Raw genomic sequence first — 11,245 nt, 5'->3', positions numbered from 1 at the left:
TTCCCTTTTCATGTGTGAGTCAGTCATCTCTTTACAGTGCAGACATTAGCGTTCTTGGCCTGACAATGCTAGGACCTGTGCTTGGTGAGAGAGAAAAAATGGAGAGACTCAACAGGAGAGGAAGATAGAAAATACATCGCCTGCGGTGAGAACAAAGACTTATTAATGTGCACCCTCTGCCAGTTCTATCCATCTTCCTGCAACCCCCTGTGTTCTTCTAAAAGGAGTTAACTCAATATAGAGGCTGGAGAGAGAGGAAGTGGTGGAAAGTTACTATGGAAACAGACCTTCACAATCAGCATTGCGGAGAGTATTGAATCCTTTTTACAGCCTCCGTTTAGAGAATGGACACACAGTAACTCCATTTACTCAACAACATCTCACTAGTTTCAGAATGCTGTCGGAACCGATCCATCAGTGTTAGTTGCCGGACCATTCCCATCAAATATCCAGATTCACACACACACACACACACACACCAGTGCAGTAGCCTACAGAAGCAGGACAGACCAACTCCAACCAGATGCTTACACTAGCACTATCTCCCATCCTTCAAGCCCACCTGAGCCTCCGAGGCCACAACCCCCAGACCCCCGCTCAAAAGGGGAGGGGCTGGCTGAGAGAGACCCTCCCCCCCCCACACACGGGTGCTCCAGGTCTCCACTTAATAAGGCTGTTGTCCCTCTGCCTGTCTGAACCCACAGGACCCTGGGAGTAATGAACATCTCACAGTGCACCTCCTGACACGGCCTCTCAGCCTCCTGTCAGCTGCCAGCTCCCTGCCCACACCTGCCATCGCCTAGCTGCCTTCACCCCCATCCCCCCCTCCTCCCTAAACACACACGCGCCTCGCTCCTTTATTACACACGAAGACTGGAGGACTTTAATAACACGGCAGGCAGAGCTGTATCGAGCGAAGTGGGGGCTGGGGGGGAGGGGGGAGGGAGAGAGATGCGCCTGAATCCCTCCCTGAGGCCCTGTTGAGTAAAGAGCAACCTGGAGCCGTGTCACGACGCTCCTGTTTGCTTTAGGCAAACTCCTAGCCTGCGGAAACAACAACAACAACAGTGTTAGTGGTGATAATGTGCAGAAGCATACTGAGAGGGCCGTAATCAGAGATGGGATCATATGTGTGTGTCTTTCATTGGGAAGGTACATGCATAGGGGAAGTGGCTTTATTCTCCTTTAGTCAACACGCAGCTTGTGGCAATGGCATATTACGTTGATATTGATGCTGTTGTTTGAGGGAGTATAATGGAGAAAAAATATTTTGACTCATTTTTATCGTCTGGAGAGACAGATGACATGATTTAATCACTCAGGCCCAGCGAGGCACATACAGTAAGTGGTTGACTGCAGGATACACATTATAATTACATTTTCACCCAAGTGTTTAGTGGAATGATATCGAGGACTATCAGTCAAAAGTGATCCAATTTATCTATTAAAAGAAAATTGTTGATGGGATTACTTTCACCCACCAAAAAATCAATTATTGTTCACTGTATACTTTGTCACTGAACCACACACCGTTTATTGTGTGTATCAAATTACACAATTATATAGGCTACATCTTTTTTTATTAATGTCATATGGAGGAATGATCGGATGTACAGCGGGACTTAAACGCTGTACCGAGCTAGAGGTGGCTTCTCTTGCATCCTAAATCTATTCAGAAGGCGCGCTATATCGTTCCCTAAAAATGCATTGCATGCAAGGGATTATTTCCGAAAACGCAATCAATTCCCACAGTGGGGTATCAAAGGAAAAGAAGATAAGGCTCTTAGCATAATTCAGACATTTCGCAATCTGTGTGGATTAATGTAGACCCTATATTGCTGGAGCAGCTCTGTCTCACCTGCTGTTCATTACAGTGCGCGGGGCACAATGGCCACTTGTGCCCGGAGTTAGAGTGCTAAGGCATAGTTTCGGGGTGGACTACATCCAAGAGTTTACAGTTGTGTGACAGTGTGACACTGTGACAGTGATTTACCATTAACGAGTTATGAATGGCACAATTGGGGCTGCCAGAATGTAGCGTAGAATGTGTTACTGCCAAATGCGTTGTGGTATCACTCAGCGAAGCCAGTGGTGAAAAGAGGAGCTTGTGGTCTTATCTGTTTCGTTCAACACCTTTCTTGAATATTTTATCTCGAGGCTCGAACCAAAAATTAAAAGTTACATATTATGAAAAATAAAACGATGCACGTTCCCCGTCTGTTGGTGCCATATAAAAGTCCAGGCAGGTGAGGACAAGTGAGGGACAGCGACAACATCATTACTGGGCTGTAGCAGGGTAGGCAGTCCCTTCCATCACCCCCGTGCGACAGGCAGACACCCTAGCACCATGACTGTCACTTCCCTAGTGAACATGCAGCCAATGACTTGCATCTAATGTGGCCCATGTCCGAACAACACAGCCTGTATGCTGCAATTCGTGCAGGCAGAAAACAGTCATCTTGATGAATCAGATGTGCCCCTCTCTCGGCTACATATTCTGTTCAAGCTGATCAAATATCCAGTGGTTTTCAATTGGAAGCTTATTCTGATTGTCAATTGTTTTGATGGGAAACGACTGGGAAACAGTGTCGGCCTTCTACATAGCCTATGGGTAGACATGCTGTATGCGGAGAAAATAGAAACCACAGTGAGAATCTTACCAAAATCTACAGTCTTTGAAGTGTCCTTTTACCCTGACGGAAGGGTTATTATTCTGACTGTAATGAAACAAAAAACCTCTCCTTAGCTTGAGGAACCATTGGCTGTGCTCTTTAGAGAATATAAATAGGATGTTCTTGGGGAACAACACTCCACCGTCTCTCAGACTAATTAAACCAGGAAAGGGTGAGACTGTAGGGTCTTCCGCCTCGTTATAAATGAGGAGGCGATGCCTTGAATTTCAAACGAACCACCCAGGCAGTAAGCACACCCCTGGCCAGCCAAGCGTGTCCACAGAGGCGTGTGATTGAGAATGTCTGGGTGGTACCGGAGCACATAAGTCAATGTTTGTTTTCGCTGGCGAATACTCGAAGGCGTGGGCGAAACGCCCTCCAGCATTCCATGGGCCTGCACCTGACAAGATATAAACGCTAGTATTCAGTAGGTAGCCTCGGCTATCCGTTCCGTCATGGTACACCAAAATAAAAAGCAGCCGTCTCCATGTCTATCTGAACCCTGTTCAACTCAAATAGGTCACTGATGTGCCATAATTAGTTCAAAAGTTTGGGTTGTGAATAATTGATGGTCAGGAAGGATATTTCAAAATTGCATGTTTTTTCTCTCACCTTTTGAATGTCAGCTAGTGCCATGTGGGCATGTAGTTTTGTAAAAAAATAAAAAATAAAGTTTGTGTCCAATTGCTGGTGTTTTTTCTTAATATAAAGTAGCTAGGCTAATGTTTATGGTGGAATTGAAGAATTAGTATTTTGGAATTTAAAATCTACACCAGAATACCGGAGGGTTCAGGACATGATAGATCCATCTTGGATCTCGTCTGATCTTGTGGATTTATCTCATGTTAACGCCTGCATCCTTCCGGGAGCTAGTGTCAGCAGGAATCCAGGACACCCCAATAACCGTAATTGGAGTTATGGCCACCAGAAGAGTCGTCAAACTTGGAGGGGGTAACTGCGATCTGGAAGTTCAAACAGAAAGGGAGCAGGCTATTAAGCAGGGTTTGGCTCCTTCATAGTGGGTCACAGACTTGGCTTCATTTTATATGTACGTACAGTTAAAGTCTCACCTAATTAACAATCCCTTAAATATTCAGTGAACTGCAGAGCACATGTGATATGGAGACCTTGGTTCTTAGATGTACAATGGTTGAAGCTTAATTTGATCAAAGTGGAAAGTGCTCTTCCATTTCCAGACATGATTTGCGCTCATTCTGGATACTTGGCACTCACGTTTTACATGCGAATAACTTATTTGGCCTATAGTAGTCTATATTTGATAGCAATAAATTGTAATCAATTAAATGCATGACATTTAAACAAATTGGACAAAACACAGTAATATTAAATTCAGTGTTTTAAGTAACAGTATATTATTTCTGTTAAGTATGCAATATTAAAGTATACCATAGTATAACTTTGCTCTTTGAGTACCCAGTTCTGCACTCAACTATTTAACGTCCTCAATTTTACTGACAAGACTCCATTGCTATCTCTCCAGAAAATAATGACCAGTTCTTCTTTGATAGCAACTAGTGACTGTCATGGAGACACTTGTGCCAGCTTATCCCTTGGCTGACTCACCTGCAGTTTCTGCTGAATGAACTGGGCCTCGAAAACAGCACCTGGCTAGTGCAGGAGAAGCTGGACATGGCCAGTTCTGAATGTTATACATGAGCACAGCATACAGACATGAGTAATTAATCAGAGCCTTTTTCATAGACAGATCTGCCTAGTCAACAGGGTTTAAAGACCCAACATTTTGTACCATCTGTCCTCCAATCAGTGATGGAATATCCCCACCTAGTGGAGATAAAGGAAATATGTTGTTCAGGAAGTTGTACATGGTTCACATTGACAACATCAGACAATCCTGTGTTGTGTAAAATTGGGTTTTACACTTTTATTAGGGCTCCCGGCACACAAATCAAGAATATTTTCATCAATACAGAAAGTCTGCTTTAGGCCCTCATAATACACTGAATGACAATGTTTGGACTGGGCCAACTGTTTATAACTCTGAACTACAGTCCTATATACAATCTTATACAGAGGTCTTTTCAGATGGTTAGACATTTACCATTTTGAATAGCAATTGACAACTTACAATCACAAGGCTTTTTGCAATTTTGCTGAGATCTCAAATGCACTTCACAGCAGATAGTTTTTTTTTAACGTAAACTTCATTTATAGCTCTAGAATGGTCTGCGTTTAAGCTTTGAGGCTGTCTCAACGAGCAGTTTCAGGACACCACCAGACAGTACATGGCCTCGACTAGCAGTGTGAGATCAGTCCGATTCTCATCATACAAACCTACAATTTGTGCCCTCCTCTTGTGGACAAAGACACAAGCTCCGGAGACAGAAGCTGGGCTTCGTCCGTAGCAACAATGGACAAACGTTACACATCTCCACAGATAAAAGGCAGGACACCCAAGGAGAGGAAGATTCTTTCTCATATCAAAAAGTTTCAAGACCTGAGTTTTTTTTTCTTTTCGTTCAAGGAATAAAACGGTAACCTAGACAAATGTACACAACATTAAACTGTCAACCATCACCTGCCTAGTTCTTCCCTTTTGTGATTGAAACATGCACGTCACTTAAAAACAACATAAAAAGATGGCTTGCATTAAAACGGAATTTAAATCCTCTTTTTCATCCACCCCCCCCCCCCCCCCCCACCCCCTATTGAGGATACTCAATAATTAACACAGGAAAGGACTGGGGATGATGCGGAATTGACATAACTTAAGTCATAAAATCATTTTTTTGTTCCTTACTCCACATTTCTTAAAATCATGAAAACCTAATTCTCAAATCTATCCGACACCGCCCTCCATGGACCCTGGTTCACAGGTTCATCCCTTGGGCACTTAGCAGAGAGTCCAGCATGTCGAAAGTGTCTTTGTAGTCAGTGTGTTGGCCGTTGGAGCCCAGCGTTCCGTTGGTTCCCTCGTGGCCGTGCCTCTCCACCGTCCTCTGGCTGCCCTCTGAGGAGTAGTGGGCGGAGCCCCCAGCACTCTTGGAGCTCCTGCTGCTCTTGGCAGAGTGGTGGTGGTGGTTGTGGGAGCTGTCCGGGTGGCCCCTTTTCCTGGAGGAGCTGGAACCAGAGTCGCTGCTGTGGCCCGTGGGGCCCCGGAAGGCCAGTGTGGCCCCGTCAGCCACCCCTCGCCCGTTGCTGCTCGTGGCGTAGGGGTGGGAGTGGCCGTGCTTGGGGTGACGGTGGCCCGAGTGGTCTTTGTGCTTGTCTCTGCCGTGTGTGGCCCCGCCCTGCTCCGAGGCGATGTGGGAGCGCTCCGACGACACCTTGATCCTCATCTTTAGCTCTTCGCTGCTGGCGCTTCCGTTCTCGGCAAAGGACGGAGGAGGACGGGGTTTTTTAGAACTGGCCTTGTCCCTCCGCTCGCCCGCCGGAGGGGCCTGCTGGGGCTGCGAGCGTTTCTTGTGGTGGTGGTGGTGATGGTGGTGGTGACCGGAGGGAGTGGGGGACAGGTACACTTCCCCCGGCTGCTCCTCGCGCCCGTTGTGCAGGGCCAGGTCAGCAGCGTGCTTCTCTCTGTACCTGTCTAGAGACATTTTCTGAGGACGGGGGAAAGGCGGGGGGTTGCTGGGCTGTGGGTGCTTCTCCCCACCGCTGCCCGCTTTGTGTTCGTGTTTACTTGGGGTGTACTTTGAATGGGTGACTAGTGAAGGAAAAGGAGGACCCTGGTCGAAGCCGCACGTATCGGAGGGGTCTCCGAGAGCTTGGTAGGAGCCGTAAGACGCCCCTGCTCCGTCCAGGGAGAGCATATCTCCAGAGTCCAACATGGAGGTGGAGGGGAAAAAAGAATTGCTGGTGACACCAGGAATGCTGTCCATGGAGGAGGTCCCCTGGAAGGCATTGTCCCCCGACTGGAAATCTGTCTTTGGCTTCTTAGCAGCTTGTGTGGCCTGAGGGAAGGGGTGAGTGTTGGTCAAGATCAGTTCAATGACATCTCACAAAACAACTGCTTAAATCACTGCTTTTCGGAAAAGATAATCGGTCATTTTCAATCAACGCGACAGCACTTACCCTCCAGTTTCGTATCCTTTTCAACCTACTGGGCGTCTTTTCTAGTATCTGCAGGAACTCGTGGGTCAGCTCTACACAGACAAAACACAACTCCATCACTGGACTGGCCCGGTATGTAAACTGCTGATTTGGGTGTCGCTATTTGAGACAATATCACTACTGGTGTGGAATAAAGATTGGGTATCTTGACTGATTTTCTACAGAAGACCTGAACCCAATTCTACAGGTTTGTCGATGAGAATTTGGCCCAAACTCACGTCTACACAACACACCCTAAAGACACGGTGCTGACCATGAGTGGAGCCAGAGTAACGTTGGGGAGAGACAGCCTGTATAGCGGCGGGACACACCATCCAGCAGCTACAGCCTGTATAGAGGCGGGACATACCATCCAGCAGCTGCAGCGTGACGCTGCGGTCCAGGTACTCCCACCAGTGCTTGCCATCGGTGGAGACGGGGATCTCCCAGTTGGACCACTTGCAGGCCAGGTGGATGCAGACGCAGGCGATGACTGTGGGCTTGTGCTGCAGGCAGAAGGTGGTGAGGTGCAGGCTGGGAGAGGAGACAAGAACACAAAGGAGACACACCGTCATTAACCAAAGGCTGGAGACTGAAGGGCAGGTGACATGATTATTATACACATCATGCATGAACATAGTACCGCAGTCATACGCAAGTCTTTCTCAACCAGAGACTTTAAGTGAGGGACGACTGTCACATAATTGTTTCTCGGAAAAGATGAATTATGTTCTTGACACATACACACCCTTACCTTATCAACTTTGATACTTTACTTTATGACAATTCTAGGTGGTCACTTGTTCTTTGAATGTACAATGTCTGAACATGGTCCCATTCTGTTAAATAATAGTTCCTGCTTTGTTGTCTATTTACCAATTTCAGTTCAGCCATTTTCAGATAAATGATTAATTAAATGGTCCTGAATTATTGGTCTTGATGACCAAGTCTGACTTGTTATACATTCATATAGCCATTTAGCAGAGTAACATGACTCCATTCACATTATAAAAGATCACAATTGTATTCAACTCATTGAAAAGTCATTTACACTGTCCAGACATTGTATATTGCAGCTGGAGATCAATTGCTACGAAATAGTCATCCTTGGCAGTGTAACTGCTGTTTCTAAAACAAAGTGGAAAATAATCAAAACTCCAAAGCTAAATAATATAACAAACTGACAATTAATAGAATTCACATGTTAACTCAAATATAAAAGTGTTTCTCAACCCTGTGTGTAATGATGCATCAGTTACAGGATAAAACAAATCTAATCAGTTGCAACTTTATATTTTGGATGCTAAAGAATAAACCATAACAGACAAGCCTTTACACCACATAAGATTGAGAAACACCACAGTTTTTGAGACTCAGGTGAAGAAATGCTCCAGCCCCCAAACTGGACTGCAAAGGTTGTGTAGCCATTTTATGTACATACAAAACTAGATGGTTTTTTTTTTTTTAAGTTTAGGGTTTCTTCCCATTTGACAGGTTTTTGACATTGTTGAGAAACCAGGTCATGGTCTGTGTCTTATTCCAATTGTCAGTAGTCAACTGTCACTAGATGGCATTTAACTTTTACAGTGTAGTTCTTGAAGGGGGACTAATTTCAGCCTATAACTTAATCAAACATAAATATATAAACAAAAATTAAATGAATATCCTTCATACTTACCAGGACAACTTCTAAGTTTACATCTTTGCAATCTTTAGTGGCAATCTATATTCAGGCTACCAATTGTGTTTTTTTGACATATGCACTCTGTACCAAGCAAACGTGAGGTAAACAGCACCACTACACTTCACATTGTGCATTCAACCCCTATGTGCCAACATTGAGCCCTTGTACAATACACCGCACTGCAACCTGGCCGGTACAACCCTGTGAGGGTTTCCCAGAAACCTGGCGCAAACAGGGCGTTGGACACAGGAAGGGGGACCCTGCAGTACAGGAAGCTATAGTGTGCCATCACAAGTGCAACAAGTGGGAACAGGATAACAACCTGTTGGTAGCCATGAAATAGGAAGTCTGTGCCAAATCCTTGCTTGCTGCAAGAAAGGAGGCAAAAGAAAGTTTAGGGTCAGCATCTTGCTGTGAAAGAGTGATGTCATGGAACAGCAATACAACATGGCTATGAAATGTAGTTGTTTTTTACAAGACAGATCATGAGAAGTGAAGAAAGAAGCCTCTACCTCGCACTAGCTGGGAACATCTCACAACATCAGTGTGAGGATGTTCAATTGTTATTTCAAAACCTGTAAAGATTGATTCCATATGAAAAAACAAGTATCCAGCAAATTTCACGTTGAATACAATAAACAATGTATTCATATCACTCTGTTACCACCGAATCATTGGTCGTGTAAAAGTAAGATGTTAAAACTACATAAACAAGATTTGTGCCCCCAAACATCATGATTCCAAAACTGACAGTTCCATAGAACTTACCCAGCGTTTGCAGTACTATCGTTTCTAGTAAGACCAGCTCTTGAGCTTGCTGATGGTATGCCTGAAGTTCAATAGATTATATATTTATAAACAGTTTCAACATTTCCATGACCAAGGTTGACTTGGGAACATTTTGTGTGAATCGGGAACAGATTGTGGATGCCAAAATGGCACAATTTCCACAAAACGGTGCCGCTAGAAGGAATGGAACTACAGTGGTCACTGAGCAAAATTCACAGTGAATGTCCCCCTCAGTCTCTATCAGGAATAATCTATAAGGAATAGATGGTTAAACCTAGATTTGCCCTTTACATTAACCATTAATTTTGTTTACAGTCTCTGTGGTTTGTGGTTAGGGTAACCATACTTTTAACTTTACTGATAATGAAGCACATATCCCACCCATAAAGATCACTTACATTACTCTTTGTATCTAGAGGGGGGTCTTGAGGGTTGACACAGGCGTGTGCAACTTTAATCACATGTTCAAGCTTCCTAGGTTGTTCCTCGACCTTGGCAGCCAAGAATAAAGTTGTTTGAGATATTATCTGTAGAGACATCAAATTGAAGATTAGACAGACTTTATTTAACAACAGTTTGGCGTGCACAATTAGAGGGTCATAATGAGGTCAAATGAGCAATCACTTACATTTCTGGGAAATTTGGCGAATGAGTGAATCATATAAAATCTGTGCATGTAAACAATTGCTGTATTGATAATTAGTTGAGACCTGTAAACATAAGTTAAGGAACGCATCAACTACAACTGCACAAATGACTTGTGCTCCAGGTAGCTAGTCAGAGCTAGCTAGCTAGCAACATACTAGTCAAAGTATCTACTGCAGTAAACCTTGCTTGATACGCACGGTTAAAATTGATATGATAGCTAGTAGCTAGCCAGATTGCGTAGACTACATATTTTAGAACGCTTCAATAATTTGACGTCGAATACCTCCCACTAACACTGAAACAACAACGATAGCACTAGATTCTTTATATTTCTAGTTAAATTATGCAGTTGTTCAGCAAAAGATGGCTGACTTATTATCTATTTATTGGCGCAACATCTTACTAAACGTGTGCATGTGAAACGCCCAAGAAACTAGCTAGCCTAGCTGCCGATGTACCCAACAACCAGCTAACGTAGCTAGCTAGCTTTACCTTGAAGATCAAAAATCAACGGTAGCGTGACTGGTAACATTGTATAAGCTAGTGCTAGCCTAGTCAATATTAGCTACAACCATCACATTGATATTGTGCAGATATAAATGTAACTATAGTATTAAAACAATAATTAGACGTGATGTGGGAATCGCCAGTTTGTCATGCAAGATACTGTACAGAACACCCAACAATGAACGTGCAGTCATCATTATCACGTCGGTTAAAAAGCTAGCTAGCTAGCCTTAGCCTCACAAAGACAAGGCCACATCCCAAGCAACACACACATTAGGCTCTGTCTATTTGCTGAAAACACACAGCGTGCTAGCTAAGGTACAATGATGATTTCAAAAGCTTCATCATAGTGGACTAGGACCACAATTGCATTTAACTGCTGATGTGTTTACACTTTTCAATGTGACTAAACGTCAAATAAACACATAAATCCGCCCTCTTAACAATTTATAATGGTTTTCTTAAGTAGAATATATATTGATTCTAGTGGTTCTCCAGGAAACTGAGCTCATTTCCTTGATGAAACGCTTTCCTTCGAATCAGAAAGGATACACATTAAGTCTCTGGCCCATATCTTGAATTAGGTTGGCGGCCTGCTGCCGATAGGAAAGTTCTCTATCGGATTCCACCCCGGTACGACGAGATGGTGTATCTTCGAGCTGCTCCCGGGAAAAGAGCCATTTCGAAGAAGGTCCCCGGTGCGCCGCCATTACGCTCCAACATCAGCCCCGGCGACGTTGGCGGACAAGGAGCGGAAACTTCACTCGCGCATGCGCAGCTCCAGCTCACACTGAAGCACATTATTTTCTTCTTCCGTATCGCTTCAGGATATCTAAAAATGTAACAGGCTGGTCTCCTCCAAGTGCTGTTCAAGTTT

General features: G+C 44.3%; 1 protein-coding gene across 2 annotated transcripts; it reads right to left on the bottom strand.

Moving 5' to 3' along the window:
* Window positions 1-5,359: 5,359 nt before the first annotated feature.
* Window positions 5,360-11,244, bottom strand: LOC136965906 (cyclin-T2-like). 2 transcript variants are annotated; one of them, XM_067260207.1, is made up of 9 exons: window positions 10,921-11,244; window positions 9,842-9,923; window positions 9,612-9,740; window positions 9,193-9,253; window positions 8,937-8,999; window positions 8,747-8,792; window positions 7,111-7,274; window positions 6,723-6,793; window positions 5,360-6,601 (listed from the first exon to the last, which is right to left on the bottom strand). In XM_067260207.1, exons 1-9 carry the CDS (start codon window positions 11,076-11,078, stop codon window positions 5,522-5,524), a joined length of 1,854 nt encoding a protein of 617 aa, XP_067116308.1. In that variant the 5' UTR covers window positions 11,079-11,244; the 3' UTR covers window positions 5,360-5,521. The 2 variants fall into 2 exon arrangements, 1 of the variants encoding a protein (XP_067116308.1); XR_010879350.1 differs by lacking the exons at window positions 5,360-6,601; window positions 6,723-6,793 and having other exon boundaries at window positions 7,134-7,274; window positions 8,419-8,792.
* Between the last annotated feature and the right edge of the window lies 1 nt (window position 11,245).

Source organism: Osmerus mordax, chromosome 22 (assembly GCF_038355195.1).
Source record: "Osmerus mordax isolate fOsmMor3 chromosome 22, fOsmMor3.pri, whole genome shotgun sequence".
NCBI lineage: Eukaryota > Metazoa > Chordata > Actinopteri > Osmeriformes > Osmeridae > Osmerus > Osmerus mordax.
Note: the sequence above shows the minus strand (reverse complement) of the source record. Positions and strands in the feature narration are given on the sequence as shown.

What these genes read in the sequence shown, in the direction of transcription:
- LOC136965906 (XM_067260207.1), bottom strand. Translation starts at nt 11,078, where the DNA reads ATGGCGGCGCACCGGGGACCTTCTTCGAAATGGCTCTTTTCCCGGGAG. An exon ending in TATTTCATGGCTACCAACAG is followed by an intron (nt 7,275 to 8,746) that starts GTTGTTATCCTG and finishes CTCCTCTCCCAG; the next exon opens with CCTGCACCTCACCACCTTCT. An exon ending in CACGCTGCAGCTGCTGGATG is followed by an intron (nt 6,794 to 7,110) that starts GTATGTCCCGCC and finishes TTGTCTGTGTAG; the next exon opens with AGCTGACCCACGAGTTCCTG.